Source organism: Clupea harengus, chromosome 7 (genome assembly GCF_900700415.2).
Source record: "Clupea harengus chromosome 7, Ch_v2.0.2, whole genome shotgun sequence".
In the NCBI taxonomy this organism is placed as follows: domain Eukaryota; kingdom Metazoa; phylum Chordata; class Actinopteri; order Clupeiformes; family Clupeidae; genus Clupea; species Clupea harengus.
In genome coordinates, this window is record NC_045158.1 from 28,607,369 (window position 1) to 28,627,680 (window position 20,312).

The window sequence follows — 20,312 nt, forward strand, 5'->3', positions numbered from 1 at the left end:
CCCAGTCCCTGACTCTCTGTTGCAGCTGATTCTATCACATGGCCTTGGTGTCCTTCTATAGAGTGTTCCAGCTACAAGTTTGTTCTAACTGAGAGTGTTCTAGCTATGAGAATGTTCTAACTGTCAGATTGTTCCGGCGAGAGTGTTTTAACTGTCTGTGTTCTAGCTCTGAGAGTGTTTTAGCTGTGATAGTATTTCGAGCTGTCTTAATGTTCCAGCTATAAGTGTGTTCTCACTATGATATTGTTCTAGCTGTTAGAATGTTCTTGCTATGAGAGTGTTCTAGTTCCAAGCCGGTCGGAGTCAGAGTGAAGGTGTGTTCACTTCACACACACGGGGGTAGCCCTCATTGCACCTCACCATTGCAGTAACTGCAACCGCATGGCGTCGTCATAGTCGCTGGATCCCTTAGCAGATCAAGAGAAACTGCACAGCGGCAAGGATGTGGTTCCCTTTAGAAGGTGTCCATTTTGTTGCTGCAGACACATCTACAAGTAGTGTGAGCAGACTTCTGTTTCAGATCTTGGTAAAGAAGCGTCCGCTTGGCATTGCGTGGGGAATGTGCACAAAAGAGATAAGAGAGATGAAGGAGAGAGGAATGGTGTAGAAATACCCAGGGAGGGAGAGAGAGTGTGTGTGAGGGAGATATACTTATGCTTACTGCCCCCCCCCCCCCCCCCCCCACACACACACACATTTTTTGGGTGTGTGGGATTCTGTACATGTTTGTGCAGGTGTACATGTGTGAATGTCTGTATTCAAAAGTGAGTATAGTTATGTCTGAGTGTGTGTTTTTGTTTGTGTCTGAAAGACAGTGTGTGTGTTTGTCTGAACGGAGTCCTTTGTATGAATGGATGTTGATGAGTGTGTGTAAGTATTCGGTTTTTTTTTTCATTTTATTCCTTTGTGTGAGATGAGTCCTTCGTCTACAGGAGTGTGAAAGTGTTCCAGTGTCTTTGATTTAAATGTAATTCTGGCAGCTAAAGGGAGCCAGTGAAGGGTGACCAGTGAAGGGTGACCAGTGGAGGAGTTACACGTGTCCTCTTTGGCTGATCAAAGACCAAATGTGTCGCTGCATTCTGAATCTGCAACGATCTCACTACACACACAGGCAGGTGTTAAAATTGCATTGCAATAGTCTAGTTTAGACATAACCAGGGACTGGACAATACGTTGTGTATCATATTGAGTGAGATAGGGTCTGATCTTCTGATTATTATAGAGTGAGAACCGACAAGACCTCAAGACAAAAGCTACATGTTTAGAGAAATTAAGCTAGTCATCAAATAGAACTCCCAAGTTTTGTGCATATTTAGTTGAGGTCAATAAAGATGACCCAAACTGGATGTTAATATTTTGTGGGATATCCAGGTTCATACCTGTTCCATGGGCATCGTGAGACCCCTTATACTCCGACCCTGGGCCCCTCCTCGTCCAGCAAACACTTTCTGTAGTTTAGCGGAGTGGAGATCCAGCTTGGAGAAAAACTTGAACACAAGATAGACAGTTGTGATTCGTTGGAATTCAGCACTGACCTATGAAGGAATTCAGATTAACACAATGGTCCATTTAGAAGAAGTTTTATGAGGTTCAATGTCATTTAATGTTGTGTTTAATTGATTCATGTAACATCTGCATTCACTTGCCTCTTGTGAGCTAAAAAGTGCTGCCAACTGGTGTTGAAGTCAGCAATGAGAGCTGTTTGCCATCTGGTGTTAAAGTCAGCAATGAGAGCTGTTTGCCATCTGGTGTTAAAGTCAGCAATGAGGGATGTTTGCTGGAGCAGCTCATGCCTTCTCAATGCAAAGCTCTGGGCCATTAGCATTTTAATAGTCTGCTCATTGTTTATCTTCTGTATCTCATACTTTCCTGGCTGTCACAAGTGTCACCTCTCGAATAGGATGGACAGTAGTTCACTTCTGCTTTGCGTGCTTTCTTGACCCCATACACTGGACTACGTTTCCCCTCTGGTTTGTGCTTGAGGGAATTCACAGTGACTGCTGGACAACCAGGATGCCTCAGTTTCCAAGTTTAAATTGGGTCTTCCATCCACAGTATCCAGTCACTTAGCCCAGCTCTTTTAAGGCTGTTCCTCAGAACAGCTACAGCTACAATGAATAACCCTCTCGACGTATTTGAGAGTATACTTAATCAACTTTAATACTAATGCAATGTTTTTTTCCCTTTGCTACATTTCAATGTCCACTCCCATACACACAAACACACCCGCACACACAGTTCTATACAGACTTGGGTCAGTATTTATCTCACAGAAGACCCTGCTATCAAGAGGTGAGTGAGGGTTTCACCCTAGAGCTGAATCTGAAGGGAATGTCTGCTTGTATTAAACTCACAGAAAATGCAGTATTGTCTATTTATCAACCCAATGTATACAAGGGAGCTGTTTTTCAGTGTCGATTGTGTGTTTTGCATCTCATGTCACTTTAGGTCATTGTGCAGGTCATTGTGAGATTTGAAGGGACATTCAGACAATCCAGACAGGATTTGATGACTTGGAGTTTTGTCCCAGTGCAGACGTCTCCATCCACATCTCCGGGTCCAGCATTACAGTGAGCAGGAACAGGTAGAGGTAGAAGGAGAAAGAGGGAAGGACAAAGGGAGAGAGAGAGAAGGATAAAGGGAGAGTGAGGGAGAGAGAGGGAGAACGAGAGAGTGAGGGAGAGACAGGGAAGGACAAAGGGAGAGTGAGGGAGAGAGGGTGAGGTAGAAGGAGAGAGAGAGAGAGAGAGAGGGAGAAGGAGAGAGAGAGGGAGAGAACAGGTTGAATGGAGTCTGATGGGAGAGTGTGTAGCTGGTATACCTGAGGAACCAGCACAGTGCTTGGTGTGACATGGTGTTCATGAGAGAACTTCATCTGCAGTGGGCCTGAGAACTGGCTGTTTGGATGGATGTGCAGTTTTGTCTTTAAATCATTAAGCAGCTGGCTAGAGGTTTAGACAAACTATCAGATGGGTTAATCAGGAATAAGGAAAATGTGCTCTTCATTAAATAAAGTCCACTGAAGTCTCTGTTGTTTGCCATTATTGTGTGGTGAACATCACTCTGCCCAGGCTTGTTTACTTTGTCTCTTCACCTTAAAGGCAAATCTGACAGATTTTTAAAGGCTGCTCATGGCAAATTGATATACGCAATTAATTTAGATCAATTAATCACAAAGAATGTAATTTATTTGCTTGACAGCCCTATCTAAACCAAACGTTGTCTTCAGACATCACACAAAAGCCATCAAGTACACACACACTACAGAGTAGCCAGTACACTCTGGTGAGATCAATTCAAAACACTCCTGTAAGAATCTGTTACTGCAATGAGTGATGGCACTTATGGTTTCCCCCCAGAACAACCTCTCCACATGATGAACACAATATAAAGACACAACACATGGATACATTTTCATAAGTTTAATTCCTCAATGTACTGTAGTAAAATAAACTGAAAACTATAGAAAAATATGCAACTAATATGTAAAGAACGCCAAATACAGTAAAATAATTTCCATGTATTTACCAATATAAACCAATGAAAAACGATGAAAAAAATGATGTGTGAAAACAGAATGAGTCTGTCTTTTGGTAGATGGCGTCATGGTTTGGGATGTTAAGTTAACAGGCCCAGTTATAGTGTATAAGCTATCAAGAAAAAATGTAATCAAGATAATCTAATACAAAAAAAGGTAATTTAACAAATTGCTTCTTTCTGTTTTTATTTGCATTTTATGCATCATCCCAATTTAGGGTTGTAATTTAATTCTAAATTGGGCCTCAGATGTCATCTGCAGAGCATTGTTTTCTTCCCAGACCACCACCACACCAGTGTGGTACACCTGCCAATACGTGGGGTCACCCCAGCGCTCCACCCCAGAGTCACAACAGCTTCACTGGTGATCTAATGTCTAACCCTAAACCCAGGGTAGAGAGGCTGGGTGAATGTAGTCTGGATTCAGCATCTGTACATCTCAGTCACAACAGCTTCACTGATGCTCCAGCATAATAAAAACCAAACCCAAACCCAGGGTAGAGTGGGTGAGTGAATGTGGTCTGGACTCTGTGCAGGAGGGTCATTGTGTCAGAGACGCTGTAGAAGGCCAGAGTTCCTGCCCTGTGATCCACATACACTCCTATTCTGGAGCTGGCCACCAGACGGAGTTTAGTCTGTTTATTATTGTGATAGAAAGAGGAGCCAAAGCTGGAGAGGTCCAGACTCCAGGACTGATCATTACATCCAAACTCACACTCACTAGCCTCTCCTTTCCTGCTGATGCTTTTATATGAGACTGCTATATCTACCCACCCCCCACTCCACTCAACCTCCCAGTAGCAGCGTCCAGACACACCCTCTCTACACAGCACCTGACTCCACCCATGAAATCTCTCTGGATGATCAGGATATGACTGGACCTCAGCTCTCCTTTCCACCATCCTGTTCCCCTCGGACAGATGGTGGTTTATGTTTGCTGTGTTTGGATCCAGTGTGAAGTGACAGGAGTCTGATGGAGGAGAAGACAGGACAGACTTAGATATTTATGTATGTGGTGTGTGTGTGTGTGTTAGTGTGTGTGTGTGTGTGTGTGTGTGTGTTATTTTATATGAATCTTTTGCATGATTTATTTCTGTGATTTCTTGTGTGTGTGTGTGTGTGTGTGTGTGTGTGTGTGTGTGCGTGTGTGTGTGTGTGTGTGAGAGAGAGAGAGAAAGACAGTGGAGTCCTTTGTATGAATGATTGATGTTGAGTGTGTGTAAGTATTTGGGTTTGTTTCATTTGATTCCTTTGTGTGAGATGAGTCCTTCGTATATAGGAGTGTGAAAGTGTTCCAGTGTCTTTTATGTTAAAGTCCGTAGGTGTGGTTGGTTGTATGGGTGTGTGTGAGAGACAGAGACAGAGAGTGGGAGAGAGAGAGAGAAATACAGAATAATACAAATGTCTCTTTCCTCCTCTCCTAGTCTCGACTATCCTCTCTGTGGGATGCTGCTGTAGTCTCTCCACCTGATCTACTTGTAGAATCCCTCAGTCTACACCTACTCACCTCAACCACACTGTCATGCATTTGCGTTTTCATGCGAGATTCTATACATGTTTGCATGAATGTTTGTCTACATTTATATGTGTGAGTGTGTGTGGGTGTACGTATGTGTGTGTATGTGTCTGTATTTTTGTGACTCGTTGATCTGATAGCTTTACAGATCCCACATACGTAGGACAAGTGCATATCTTATATCAGCTGGATATCAATGCCAGTTTATTGTCCTAGTTTTTGGCCGTTCATGACTTCATGTTCCAAATGTGCCTAAGAGATGCACACAGAAGAGTGTGTCTGGCCTGGTCTTTGGCCAAGACCTAAAACGCCTTGCAGGGATTGTGCAGGAGTCAACTATGCTGACAGGAGTCATGTAGAATCCGTGCCTGCACCCCATGGGAATTGTCCAGCTGCCTCTTTTATACCAAGGGGAGATGTTGAACAGCTTAAACATGTAGGACCATGTGATTGCTACTGAAACTTGACTTGTGATTTGGAATAAAGTAAACTGTATGAAATGTGTTTGTGTCAAACTCACATTGTAGGAAATCCTCTCTGGTTTTAAGTTCAGGACTCAAAACAGCCGGGACTTTAGTCACTATTGAGAGAGAAAGAATCATATTACAAACAACACTGACTAGTGAAAATGTCAATATTGCATCAATCTTCTGTTTATGATGGCAGTACATTTGTGTTCTCTTGTTGAGGGACATTATGAGTCTCCAGCTTCTTCAACAGACCCTCTTAAGACAAATTAACATGGAGACACCTGTAGAGTATCTCAGCTTCACCGATATACAAAGGATATGTTACAAATATGTGACATTGAGAAATCCAGGTAAGCACAATATCAGCTCACACTTTTTGCACAACAATACACACAGTGATTTGCAAAACACTAAACACACTTGTACACAGAAGTATATCAAGATGTCACGTCCTTGCAATTCCAAAACACTGACTGTCAAATGACCACACCTATGAGCCATTGGTTAAACACAGCCATCAAGTGCGCAAACACACGATTGTTTAAATGTAGACACACCAAACAGGTTTAAGCACTATAGAAATGCAGCAGGTGAGTTCACCTGTCTTCAACCAAAATGGAAAGAGTCAGAAGAAGAAGAGTGAGGGTGAGAGGGGAGTCCACAGAGAAGGAGGAAGAGGAAGAGGTGGAGGCCGCGCCAGAGGCCGAGGTGGAGGTGGAGGTAGAGGAAGAGGAAGACCTGAAGCAGGAGAAAAACGTGCTCAAAGAAGAAGAGGACCAAATGTATCAAATTAACTTGAAAGGAGGAAGGGGGCCATATTCACACAAGAACAAGAGAGAGAGATCATAAACATGGTTTTGGCCAATAATGCTATCAGGCTCAGAGAAATTCAAGCCAACATTATCGGTGACCATGCCATTTTCAATAATGTCCATCAGGTCTCTCAGTCAACACTGGCAAGCATCCATTCAAATGAAACAACTTGTATCTGTACTGTATTTTCAGGTTTTTTTCAGATCTTTTTTTGTCTTTTTTTTTACTGTAATTGTAACCTGTACTGGATACAGAATTTTACGTTTGTCTGATATTTGCTGAGCTTACAGTGTTTTGCACACTACTGTAGTAGCATGAAAAGTGGGAAATGTTTTGTTGTGATTCTCGATGTTGACATGTTGACTGATTTGGGTATATGGAGAGAAATAAAGTAGCATTGGTCTTGTGTAGTGTTTGGTGAATGTATTGTATATTTGCACTTTCTCTGTGTACTCTAATCACTGAGAAGTAGAATTGCTAAAAGTGTTTTAAGTTTGCAAAAGCAGTGTGTAACTGGTACAAACAGAATTAAGTCATATGCATCGTGTGTGTTACATATGGTAACAAAATATGGTTTTGATAAATTAGTGTATAGACTAACAAGAGTGTATAGACTTACAAGAGTGTTTCATTTTGCAAAGGATCTGAGGTTTTTTGCTAATTGGGTGTGTGGTTGTGCTGATTGTGTGTAGTGTTTTAAAGTGGCATTATGTAGGAATTGTACTTCAGGGTTAGGGTTAGGATTAGCAGTTTTAACTTAAAATAACAGCTTAAAAAAATTGGGCCGCTACAATGACGTTTAATATGGAGAATCGCCTCCGTGCCATTGCCATACTAGGGTCCATAGGCATATTACTGGGTTATGTAGGTTTCCCTGAAGCCGCCCGGTTACTACTGTCTGCTGAACTAGTAAGTAGCTTATTTGCCGTCTTGCTTTGTCTTGTGTTGCGCTTGCTTGTTGTTTGACTGTGTTAGGAAAATTGTTGACTCACTAGTTTGTCATAGTGTCAAAGTAAGCACATTTCAAGAGGTTTCGCTAGGTTTAGCCGCTAGCATCTCGTTAGCGATTAGCAATTCCTACACAATGCCACTTTAAAAAACATCAAAATCGTGCTTAAACAATCTAGAAAAACTGTAACCTGATGCAGATATCTTCATGATTTCCTTCTTGCAGATATTATCCAGCTGCCTCTTTAGTGAGGTGACAGATTTCTTCACAGCCACAAAAAAGAGGCCTTGGTTCACAGAGATGCAGGATAAGTCTTTAGACTCAGGTGTCTCACTGACTGACTGGAAAGTCTAAATAAAGAAACACAGAGATAGAGAGAAAGAGAGAGAGGAGGAAGAGATGACAGATATATATATATATATATAAGTTTATATATAAGATTAAATGTACAATCTGTATTTGATGACAAGTAAACTTTTTTGTTAATTATAACTAAAAACTTCAACTATTACAGTGCACAAAAGACTCTTAAGTTAGATATTGTCCTCTAATGTTTGAGATGTGAACTAAATGTAACATTATGAGTATCTGGGTGCAGCCTAAGCCTAATCTGGATATCATCATACACATTGATGTGTGTATGTGCAGCATCTGGATGTGGCTTCCAAATGATTGTGTTACCAAGGACAGTGTTGGCAGCTAAGATGCGTTGTCTAGGGGTTAGTCTGTTAGCTGTGTCCCTCCTCACAACGTAAACTAAAGCAAAGCCTCACCTGCGTACTACACACTATTCCTACATGATGTAAATTCACGATAGTGGGATCTTACCTTGTGCGGATGAGTGTGTGTGTGTGTGTGTGTGTGTGTGTGTGTGTGTGTGTGTGTGTGTGTGTGGGTTTGGGAGAGAGCACTCCCTGCTGGGCAGTTATTTGTTTGATGTTATGAATCCCAAATTAATTCTACACAAATGGTTGTCCAAATGCCACTGGTTTGCCTCGACTTACATGTGGCCTGACCAAAGAGGCCGAGTGGCAGGCACCTGTGCACCTCAAGTGCCTCCAAACAAACTGTGAGCCATGATGTCAGGGCAGATGTGCTTTTATCAATGAACCACAGGTAGTGACATCACTCAAGACCCGCCTGTCAGTAAGTGTTCTTCCTACCATGTGACCTAAGCTGTCCTAACAATTGCCATAATGATTTTGAGTAGTTTTCTGAAGAATAAAATTGTCTTTAACATGCTCAAATGTTTTGAGTGATGAATACAAAAACTTTCTTCACAGACACTGAAACTGCATTGGGTAAGGTATCTGTTTAAAGTGCAATGGACTGTGTTACGATATGAGGAATGAGGATATATCTGGATATGTAGAGATCCTAGAAGAAAATTCAACAATATCTAAATTGAGTTATAAATTTCCACCTAGGAATATATTCATCATAAATCAGTGTCATCAAACATTCTGTGCACTAATAATCCATCATCAATAGTTACCTTGAGGAAATGGATGTGATCCTCTGTGTGTGAAAGCTGCCCCAGCTCAGCATCTCTCCTCTTCAGCTCAGCAATCTCCTGCTCCAGTCGTTTCAGGAGTCCTTCAGCCTGACTCACCTCAGCCTTCTCCTGAGCTCTGATCAGCTCTTTCACCTCAGAGCGCCTTCTCTCAATGGAGCGGATCATCTCAGTAAAGATCTTATCACTGTCCTGCACTGCTGTCTTTGCAGAGCTCTGTTAGGAGACACACAAAGAGGAGGGGTCCATCTAAAGCAGCCCACTCACTCAGCTCCTCCACACAGCCTGGTACCCACAGTGTGGCTCAGAGGAGCTGGGAAGTGGCTCAGCATTACAGACTCCTGTCTGGCTGACTGGAGGAGAGAGCCCTGATTGAGTCTGAAATGGCTCCTCCAGCAGCCAGCTGTTGTCCTCCTCTCCTCTGGTCAGTACTCACCTTGAGAGTCTCCACAGCCTTCCTCAGTTCCTTCAGCTCCTTCTCTTTCTTCTGGATTCTCTGCTGGATTTTACTCTGGGTCTGCCCCAAGTGTGTCTATATTAAAGGAATACATCACATCCACAACAAACAGTTATGGTGGCATCATAATATTATTATTGTCTGATAGTATTCCTGAAAGAACAAGCTGGTTAAGCTACTGACCCTGACTGAGAGGAGATCTGTAGTGTTGCTGAATAGCCTATTGGTGATACGCTGTTTCATTACCATACGGATAAATAAAGATTGACTGCATGTAGTTTACTAACTTTATATGGCTCATCTGAGAAGCAATATTGTAGGCAGAAAGCATGATGTGCCCATCTTCATATAAATTACTATATATAAGTATTACAAAATGCCCATAAACATAATACATTAAATGGTAATTTAGGCTTTTTATGTTTATTTATCATTTAGGTACAGTTCACATGTAACAGGATATTCTCTGTCTGATTTCTGTTTTTAAAATGTTATAGCTCTTACCAGTGGTGTAACGTAGTTACGACAGGCCCAGGTGCAGGCTATTATGACGGGCCCTTGTCAGTGGCGTAAGGCAGTGGTTCCCAAACATTTTACAGTTTTTTTCATGTTTGTAATTGCCGCCACGCCCCCTCCCCAACACTTGAAACTGTCATGGTAGGTCACTAACTTGCCTGTAGCTATTTTTGGCAGTGTCATTATTTCGCTGAATATGGGTTTATATCAGTATTTTTGGCAATGCGACTTGGCTATTCAGACTATTTAGAATGACATAAATATGTCTATGGGTCCCGGCTACGGGCCCCCAAGACTAGGGTTGCGTACCGAGAACCGGTACCAATATGGAACCAGTTCCAATACAACCGGTACCTACCCGGACCGAAATGCAACGCAGATTTCGGTGCTTCATGGTGTCGCTAACGCTCATTGGTGTTTTCATAGCAACAGTGTTATGACAGTGAAGAGCAGGCAGCATTTGAGAGCAAGCACAAACAGAACTAGCCATAAACCTTTTAACAGAGAAAATACTGAAAGGTAAACGGTCAAAAGTGTGGCTGTATTTCGCACAAAAAGATTCAAAAATCGCGACGTGCGGCAAATGCAACAAAATAATTGCGTGAAAAGAGGGGAGAGAAGGCAAGAGTCAACGGCAGATCAGCAACCGAAGACTGAAAAATATACGGAGATGACAGCTAAACTACCAACGGTAGTCTCTTAAAGGGGAAGTACACATTTTCTTGTTAGTGTGTTCAAGTAACAAGATTAACTATAAACAAGATAGAAAAGATAGGTATAAACAAATCATAAAATGGTGAAATTTCATTAAATAAATGCAATCACAATAATACATTTTTGACTCCAAAGGCAAATATGCTCATATTTTTGCAAAAGAAGTTTGGAGCTGTTTTTTGTATTTATTTATATGTATTTATTTATATTTAAGTATACTATAAACTGTTGTTTACAGTTAATATAATGTTCATAGTTTGAAGTTAAAAAGTTTGAAGCTGTAGTTGGAAGCCAAGTGTTTTGTATGTATTAATATTTATAATATACTTTAAACAGTTAATATATTGTTCAATTTGAAGAAAGAAAATTGCCTGGCAATAAAAAAAGCCTTTCTTTAATGTTGTCAATCGTCGCTTTGTGCTTTAAAAAAAAAAAGTATCGGTTCAGGCACCGGTATCCTTTTAAAAGTATCGGTTTAGCACCAGTATCGGAAAAAACCCAAACGATACCCATCCCTAATTGTCTGTACTTTCAGATACATATCTGTGTGTACAGGCCTCATCGACACCATCGGAGAGGGTTTCTCCTGTGCAGGTCATGCGATTAGTCAGGAAAGGTGTCGCATTTTGCCGGAGAAGGCCAATATGCTGATATTTCTTCAAAAAAATTGCTGAATTATTGAAGCTGTAGTGTGTGTACAGAGTGTGTGTGTGTGTTTTGTATTTATTTGTATTTATTTAAGTATAGTCTAAACTTTTGTTAACAGTTCATATATTATAAGTTTTAAGTTAAAAAGTGTTTTGTATTTATTTATATATATAATCGACTTTAAACAGTTCATATATTTGGCAATAAAAAAAGCCTTTCTTAAATGTCGTCAATCGGAATTTTTTTTTTTTTATAAAAGTATCGCTTCCGGCACCGTTTAGGCACCGGTATCGTTTTAAAAGTATCGGTTATGTACCGGTATCGGATAAAAACCAAACGATACCCATCCCTACCCAAGACCCACGGGCCCAGGTGCGACCGCACCTGCTGCACCCCCTACAGTAATTTAATTAGGCTATGTATTTTCATTCCTGTATGAGAATACTGACGGTCTGAAGTTAACCATCTGGTTAAACAACTTCATAAGACAGGCGTGTTTTCATGTCATTGTTATTCTCTCTCTGCCTCGCTTTATAATAACCTAAAGAGGATGAGTCTATAGCCTGTCTTCCAGTTGGAAACCCAATAGCCATGTCCTACCACACGAGTCCAATCTTTCACCAAGGGAGTTCCTGTCCTTACCTGTTTCTCTCTCCTCCCTGCAGAAGCTGACACAGTGTCATGGCCTTTGTGTTCCTCCACCAGACAGAGCAAACAAACACAACTTTGGTCCGTACGACAAAATATTGCTAGAGCCTTCTTATGTTGGGTGCAGATCCTCTCCTGTAGCTGGCCTGTGGCATCAGTCACCTTGTGTTTTCGTCCAGGATTAAGTTCATTGTGAGCTTTGTAGTGAGTTTCACAGTATGACACCAGACATTCCAGACAGGACTTAACAGCTTTGAGTTTTGTCCCAGTGCAGACGTCACACTCCACATCTCCAGGTCCAGCCCTACATGGAACAGGAGCAGCAGCTTGGATCCTGGTCTTCTTGATCTGTTCCACCAGCTCAGCAAAAATATTATTTTTGCTTAAAACGGGTCTTGGGGTGAACGTCTGTCTGCACTGGGGGCAGCTGTAGACTCCCTTCTGATCTTCCTGATCCCAACAGTCGTTAATGCAGCCAATACAGTAACTGTGTCCACAATGAATAGTCACTGGATCCCTAAGAAGATCCAAACAAATCGGACATGTAAAAAGTTCGTGGTTACTTGGAGCCGCTTCTGCCATCCTTCGTTTGTGCTGTATAACGCTTCACAGGTTTTCACGTGGTTTCGTTTCGCCTGAAATCGCTGTGCAACTTTGAAACGACTTCCTGGTTGGGTGGGCGTGTTCGTGTTCGTGCAAACAGCCTCTTGTCATTGATAACAATAAGGCCTTTGGGTCAGTTAAGAGCAAAGTTCTTTGCAAACACTGACATGTAGAGAATACGACCATTCATTTACCACCATTAATGAACTGAATACATCGCCAGAAAGCAGTTTTCTGTCTCTTTACAAAAACTGAATATCCGCAACAGAAATTCAAAGGAAATTGTAGTAAAGCTTGGCTTGCAGCAATAGTGTCGCCATCTAGTGGACTTTTCAAGTCAATGGTAGAAAACAAGGACAGAAGATAATGATGCCATAGAAGTTGAAAGTGTGTGCGGGGAGCTGTATTGAATCTAGTGTGACCCTCAGCAATCTCAAATGCTGTTACTGTGTGTTACTCAAATCAGTGATGCTCCATCTCAGCATCTTTCACAAACACACTCCAGCTCTGAGTATTTTGAGCTGTCTTAATAAAACAGCTATTATGCCTTTTCATGTTCAATGTTACTGTACGCTTACTCCTGTTGTAAAATATAACTGTATAATGTTTTTACTCAAATATAAAACAACAAACAAATATGTAGTAACAACAAAAATATTTCTTTATTTTTTCTAAAAGTGCTGTAGCCTATACATCACAGCAAACACAACTGGATGTGTAAATGATTTGCACAGAACAAACAATAGAAAATACGCCAGTACAGTCAACAACACTTTGTATATGTTTGATTGTTATAGCATTATTTTCTTGCTGGGGCTGATTTAAAGGGGTTGCCAGATCTGGCCCAGATTCAGCTGCCATCTGGCAACCCCTTTGATCGGGGCCGGATTTGTGCCAGGCCCTGCATCTGTCTGGTGTCTGGTGTGTGTGTGTGTGTGTGGTTGCTTGTCATTCACTGAATCACTGCCAATTATATCCCATGTAATATATATATAATAATTGTCAGATTTTAATCGCACAAGCGACACAGACGTGAATATATGGAGGCGACACAGGACACACACACACACGCAGGCCTGAGGTCGTTGTGAATTTAGTCTCTGCTTTTTCCCATCCCGGACTGTCCTTCCTCCAGGACCCCAGGAGCAGTGGGCTGCTTTTAAGCTTCCGGGGACCAGGTGAGGTGAACCGTCTGTCTTGGTCAGGGACGGACGAAGAGTGTTCTGTCCTTTTGCATGTTTTTTCTGTTGGGGTTCTAAGTGGAGGAAACCCCTTGTGAACATGGGGAGAACATGCAAACTCCACACAGAAAGGCCCAGGAGATAGCCCACCTGAGCACTGAAGGTCTGGGGAGGACCTGCCCCCCAGTCAACAGCGCACCATGCAAGCCGTGACCTTCTTGCTGTGAAGTGGCAGTGCAAGCACCTGAGCCACCGTGCCACCGTGTCATTTTTAGTCTGAGCTGTGGTTCAGAGGAGTCTAACTGACCATAATGAAAATTAAAGCCAAGCCTAAACCCAGGGTAGAGTGTGTGAGTGAATGTGGTCTAGGCTCTGTGCATTGTGTCAAAGATGCTGCAGAAGGCCAGAGTTCCTGCCCTGTGATCCTCGTTACGGCAGGCTATCAGGTGTGTGTAGCTTACATTGTAAGAACTCGTCTCCCCTCTATGCTGATGGTGATACCAAGGCTCTTAACCTGTTTGGAAGCAGGTATGGTGGCTTCAGCAATGGGGAGTGAACAGATATTAGTTTATATTTAGTGAGGAGTAGCTTAGTTTCACTACTGTTGAATTTTAGGTAGCTGTTTGCCATCCATATCTGTATATTTTGGAGACAAGCAGTGAAGGTACTGAGGGGAGAGCAAGGTGGGCCTAGTGGACGCACTATCGTCCACATTTTAGGCTGACAGGTCTTTCTGAAGTTATTTGCGTTTCCGCTCATCATTCGTTTGCAGTTGGCTGTTCCCAACTGTCGATGCTGCTGATTGACGGCTCGCCGGCATGTCCCTCCTCCTGGCAGTGGCAGTGGCATGTTCATATTGTTACTAGACATATCCTCCTCGTGTCAGTGGCATGTCCTTCCTGATGCCACATGCCGACTAAAAATCGAACCCATACTGTATTTCCGTAGACGGGCTCTGGCATAGTACACACAGAGCTGGCAATCAGGGGCGTGACTGGTGTTGTTAGAAGCCAATCAAAAATAGGTAAACTGAGTTGTGTTTACTGCATTGTGATTGGCCGTATTGGCTGGTGAAGCGCTAATGTCACTGAACTCCATACGGTTCCTCTTGACGTGAGCCACCGTCACCCTCCGATTTGTCATCCGCTAGTGAAGTTTCGAAACTTCGTACAATTGCAGCTGTCTTTTGATAATTTCAAGAGTCATTACTTTGATTGAGCACTACAGTCTTAGAGAGACGTTTCGTCAGGGACGGTTGCGTCGGGTTAATCTCCTATTCGACTTTCTTCCCTCACCTTTTCTGAACGAAGTTTGTGAAGATGAGCTTCTTATTGTAAGTGTTCGTGCTAGCTCCCTAGCTAGCCCGTTAGCATGTTTTCTAATGTTAATGTTTTGAGTTAAATTGTTACAACTAGTTTACCACGCTCGTCCACAGAAGTTGTCGTATACTAAGTTGATGATAATTTAAGCGATTGTAATAATTAATTACCGCTGGTTTGATCATAGTTAGTTTGCCAATATTATGTTAAACTTCGATATTTAGTATATTCGTATTGTATCAGCTAACTAGCCTGCTTGCTAAATTACAACATGAAGCCATTAGCGGTGCAAGTCTGCAAATGCAGTCAGCAAGCTAACATCAGCGCAGCAGAAGTTATGTTGCTGCGGATGAGCCACCCCTTGCTGCACTCGACAGTTTCCGTATTTTCGCAGCCGTCTGCTACAATGAACGGAAATGCACTAAACAGAACTTCAATCTCTTCCTTAATTGAGTTCTGCTAATCTCCTAGATGTGTACAAATAACTCCAATATTGATAGTACAATTAACCACTTTTCTAACCCACTAACAAACTTGATCGCATTGGCTTCTAGCCGAGAAAGCATAGCTTGTTGTGATGTTTCCAGTTTGCTCTTCAAGCTTTTGTGTTTACCGTGCCAAAACGGATGTGTTGCTTTTGTTCGGTCGCGGGATTGGGCAGTTTGTACAACAATTCTTGTAGTAGCACATCTCAAACATTATGCTGTCAATTAGACAAATCGGTGTACGTTTTCCACCAAAACTCCAACAGCATTATTGATGTCTAGTCTGATCCATTCTGCCATGAGGACAAACTGTTAAAATATCTGTTTTTAACCGACATTTGCTCAACATTCCGCTTGTCTTGCGATGCATTGGCATTGCATTATCCAACACAATGTGCGCTTGTAGGTACCTGTAGGTGCGAGGATGGATGCGCTAGAACACTGGGCCATAGTTACCATAGATTGGATAAATGCTTTTCTGCAACAGTTTCATTCATGACCTCTCTTTAACCAGCTGTACAGACCCTATCTATACCAAGACCTAATACGACTATGCACTCTTACTTTTGTAAGCTATGTAACAAATGCACTTCTTTACTGAAATAAATTCCAGTTACAGCATACAAAAAAAAGATCTGGTGGTTTGTACGTCTTGTTACTGAGTACCATTGGCATGTCCTCCTCGTGTCAGTGGCATGTCCTTCCTGATATCACATGCTGATTAAAAATCGAACCCATACTACCATACTGTATTTCCTGGACGGGCTCTGGTATAGAACACACACACACAGCAATCAGGGGCATGCCTAGTGTTGTTAGAAGCCAATCAAAACTTGGTAAACTGAGTTGTGTTTACTGCATTGTGATTTGCCGTATTGGCTGATGAAGCGCTAATGTCACTGAACTCCATACGGTTCCTCTTGCCGTGAGTCCTCCGTCACCCTATCTATACCAAGACCTAATATGACGGAGAGTATGCACTCTTACTTTTGTTTGCCTGGAATCTATGTAACAAATGCACTTCTTTGCGGAAATAAATTCAAGCTACAGCATACAAAAAAAGATCTGGTGGTTTGTAACCAATCTAATCCTTTGTGGTTTCAGTGGCAGTCGCTCTTCAAAGACTTTTAAACCAAAGAAGAACATCCCAGAAGGCTCGCATCAGTATGAACTTCTGAAACACGCTGAGGCCACACTTGGCAGCGGCAACCTGCGGCAGGCTGTCATGCTTCCTGAGGGAGAGGATCTCAACGAGTGGATCGCTGTCAATAGTGAGTGTGCGAGTGCGTGTGTGTGTGTGTGTGTGTGTGTGTTTGTGTGTGAGTGTGTGTTTGTGTGTGTGTGATCAGAATCATATGCTTGTGTCGAATAATTGATATTGGGCCAGGAGCCTGTGGAGATGACCGTTAGTATGTGATTGTGTGTCTGTGACTGTTGGCCTGACTCGTAATACAGCACACACACACACACACACACACTATTGACATATTTGTGCGTTGTTGCAGCGGTGGACTTCTTTAACCAGATTAACATGTTGTACGGCACCATCACCGAGTTCTGCACCGAGACCAGTTGCTCAGTTATGTCCGCGGGGCCGAGGTGAGACGCACCCCACTGTGTGTGAACACATGCACCCAAACACGTAGATACGGCAGTGTCGTTCAACGCTTTCTCGAGGAACAATTCAAGGATTATTAGCGATTCAATTACAATCTACAAGGAATGGGCAGTAGGAGGTGTCTGTCTAATGAAAACGACATGATTAACACGCATCACTCTGAAGTGACTCTTCCCAGATCTGACAAGAATGAAACAACCACCTTAGAACTCACCCCTGTGACCCCACCTCCCATCACTGACCTGTTAATTTCCCTGATCATTCCCTTCCGGACAACTCCCCCAATCAAAAACCCATCATTACTGATTGACGTATTCCAAGTCATAAGAGGGAGAGAACACACACACACACCCACACCCACACCCACACCCATTCATGCAGTCACACTAACCGGGAAACAATAGTCAAACAGTGGGTAGACAGGCTTCAGCTCAACAGTACTTACACTGTCAAAGCAACTGAACCGAAAGATACTTTCTCTCCCACTGTCAGATCTGGGGTCTATAGTCATTTCTCTCCAAGTGTGACCCAGCAGAATTACCCATAAAGATGAGCAGTGTAAAGTAATGCACAGACAGCAGCACATTTCACTGAGATCATCTTGTCCCTCAGGTATGAATACCACTGGGCTGATGGCACCAACATTAAGAAGCCAATTAAGTGTTCAGCGCCTAAATACATTGATTACCTGATGACATGGGTGCAGGACCAGCTGGATGATGAGACTCTCTTCCCCTCAAAGATTGGTCAGTACCTATATGTGTGTGTGTGTGTGTGTGTTTTTGTGTGTGTGTTGTTCCTGTTTAGAGTTTGTGTTTTTCTGTCATTTTATTTGTTTATGTATGAGAGACTTTGGAATTAGATAGAGGTCCACAGATGAGCTTAATTAACACACATTCAGTGTTATTTCAACTTTTATAATAACGTGGGCTTAAAATACAGTGAAAGGATGCCTATCACTAGAGAGAAGTGGAAGTTTGTTGAAGTCAGTAAATAAATAACTCTGGAACCAACACCGTGGAATTATGGCTGGAAAACCAGTAACAGGTAACAGCATTTATAGTTTGAAAACCAGTAACAGGTAACAGTATTCAAAGTTTGAAAACCATTAACACGTAATAGTATTTATAGCTTGAAAACCTTTTATTTTGAGTTGGTAGTGGTGACAAAGCAAGGGTAAAGTTGTGTTCAGTATTTGAAAAACTGGAGGTAGATTTTAAAACTCTCATAAACACACTACTTGACTCCACACTACAATACATCGTCTCGGGTCTCTGTCCCTCTGTCTGTTTTTGAGACATGAACTTCAGTCGTGTTCACCAGTTACACAAGATCCTGCCACAAGATCCGTTGTTTTGTACGGCAGGATATGTTTGGTAGCATTGGAGGGCTACTCCATCATCACCATACACCAAAACCAAGAGAGGTTCACCTTGGTGAATTTCCTTTTCGGTCACATGAAAGCTCAACCAGTGGAGGTTTTTTGTTGCCTACATTATGACGCTTTCCATGTCGACTCCAAAAGGGTTGCATTATGAAGCTAGCTAGATTTCTCTTTCTGTTAATGTAGTGGTCTGTTAGTGTAGTGGTCTGTTAGTGTAGTGGTCTGTTAATGTAGTGGTCTGTTAGTGTAGTGGTCTATTAGTGTAGTGGTCTGTTAGTGTAGTGGTCTGTTAGTGTAGTGGTCTGTTAATGTAGTGTAGTGGTCTGTTAGTGGTCTGTTAGTGTAGTGGTCTGTTAGTGGTCTGTTAGTGTAGTGGTCTGTTAGTGGTCTGTTAGTGTAGTGGTCTGTTAATGTAGTGTAGTGGTCTGTTAGTGGTCTGTTAGTGTAGTGGTCTGTTAGTGTAGTGGTCTGTTAATGTAGTGGTCTGTTGGGAACCACTGCTCTAAATCTGCTTGATTTTTAACGTCGTACTGCGCTGTCCTAAGCCTCAGCGTCTGTTCTCCTGCCGTCCTGTAGGTGTGCCATTCCCTAAGAACTTCATGTCCGTGGCGAAGACCATCCTGAAGCGCTTGTTCCGGGTGTATGCCCACATCTACCACCAGCACTTTGACTCCGTCATGCAGCTGCAGGAAGAGGCCCACCTCAACACCTCCTTTAAGCACTTCATCTTCTTTGTGCAGGTGAGTGTGACACCGTGCCATGTGCCTATGCACTTGACCACACATGACCGCATCACACGTGTGGAAGTGCACGTGACCACACATGACCGCATCACACGTGTGGAAGTGCACGTGACCACACATACACACATAACTGCATCACAGGTGTGGAAGTGCACGAGACCACACATAAACACATAACTGCATCACACGTGTGCAAGTGCACGTGACCACACATAAACACATAACAGCATCACACGTGTGGTAGTGCAAAGCGCCTGAGACGCACACAATCACAGAGATATGGACATACGTATTATTCACAGAACAAAAAAGTGTCTGTTTTATTTGTTTTTTGTTCAAAGGCTGGGTTTTGTTTGCATGGATGTGTTTTGCAGGAGTTCACCCTGATCGACCGTAGAGAGTTGGCGCCCCTGCAGGATCTCATTGAGAAGCTGTGCACCAAAGACAGATAAAATAGCAGAAAAGAAAAGGCGGATGATATTACATATTTCTGTGTTCTTCAGAACAGAATCTCTTCCAGGTCTACCCATCTCCTTCATCTCTAATCTTAAACCTTGTTTTTCTCCTTCATTCTTTCTTCATCACTCTCTCAGTAAGTCGGAGTTTGTCCGTCACAAGGTTTCTATGTCCAGAGACGATCAGTGAATCTTGAAATTGGGACCTAATGTGAATCTTAGAATTTAAGCCTCACACCAGCGTTTTTTTATTGTTTTCACTTCAAGTCAGTTTTATTCACATTTACCTTTATTTACCACATATACTTACCATTGATGGATGGGTGTTGATGGCTTGCTTTTAATGCTGTAGTTTGAGGCCTTTGTTTTTAGATCTTGCTTTTTAATTGCACACCTGTAAAATGTCACTGATCACCTTGTTTTGTAAAATGTGTTCTCTAAGAATTGGGGAAATGTTCAAACAACAGGATATAGAGCGTAGGAGTAGTTTCCTAGCTTTTAATTTAACTTTTAGAGGACGTTTTGGCAAGACAGTTGTGTTTTATGTGGTTATTTGTTATCATGGAAGTCTTTTAGGTTTATATTAAGTATTTTTAAATGCAACATTTTTCTTGGACATTTCAATCAATGTGTGCAAAGGGGTCCATGTTATGACTTTTTTTTTTAAAATTTTATTGTAATGTTTTTTTTTCTTATTTGTGCTGGCACACAATGACAATATCAGCATCCACATTTTTATCTGT

The 20,312-nt window shown here is 42.2% G+C and overlaps 2 protein-coding genes across 2 annotated transcripts; one reads left to right on the forward strand and one right to left on the reverse strand.

Moving 5' to 3' along the window:
* Positions 1–3,140: 3,140 nt before the first annotated feature.
* LOC105912582 (tripartite motif-containing protein 16-like) lies at positions 3,141–12,471 on the reverse strand. Its single transcript, XM_031571037.2, has 6 exons — positions 11,776–12,471; positions 9,235–9,330; positions 8,781–9,014; positions 7,476–7,635; positions 5,574–5,633; positions 3,141–4,507 (listed from the first exon to the last, which is right to left on the reverse strand). The coding sequence occupies exons 1-6, from the start codon at positions 12,361–12,363 to the stop codon at positions 3,981–3,983; spliced, it is 1,665 nt and encodes a 554-aa protein (XP_031426897.1). The 5' UTR covers positions 12,364–12,471; the 3' UTR covers positions 3,141–3,980.
* A 2,190-nt stretch (positions 12,472–14,661) lies between these two features.
* LOC105912585 (MOB kinase activator 1A) lies at positions 14,662–19,578 on the forward strand. The gene is made up of 6 exons (XM_012841565.3): positions 14,662–14,898; positions 16,474–16,640; positions 16,875–16,968; positions 17,600–17,733; positions 18,948–19,111; positions 19,489–19,578. The coding sequence occupies exons 1-6, from the start codon at positions 14,885–14,887 to the stop codon at positions 19,564–19,566; spliced, it is 651 nt and encodes a 216-aa protein (XP_012697019.1). The 5' UTR covers positions 14,662–14,884; the 3' UTR covers positions 19,567–19,578.
* Positions 19,579–20,312: the final 734 nt, after the last annotated feature.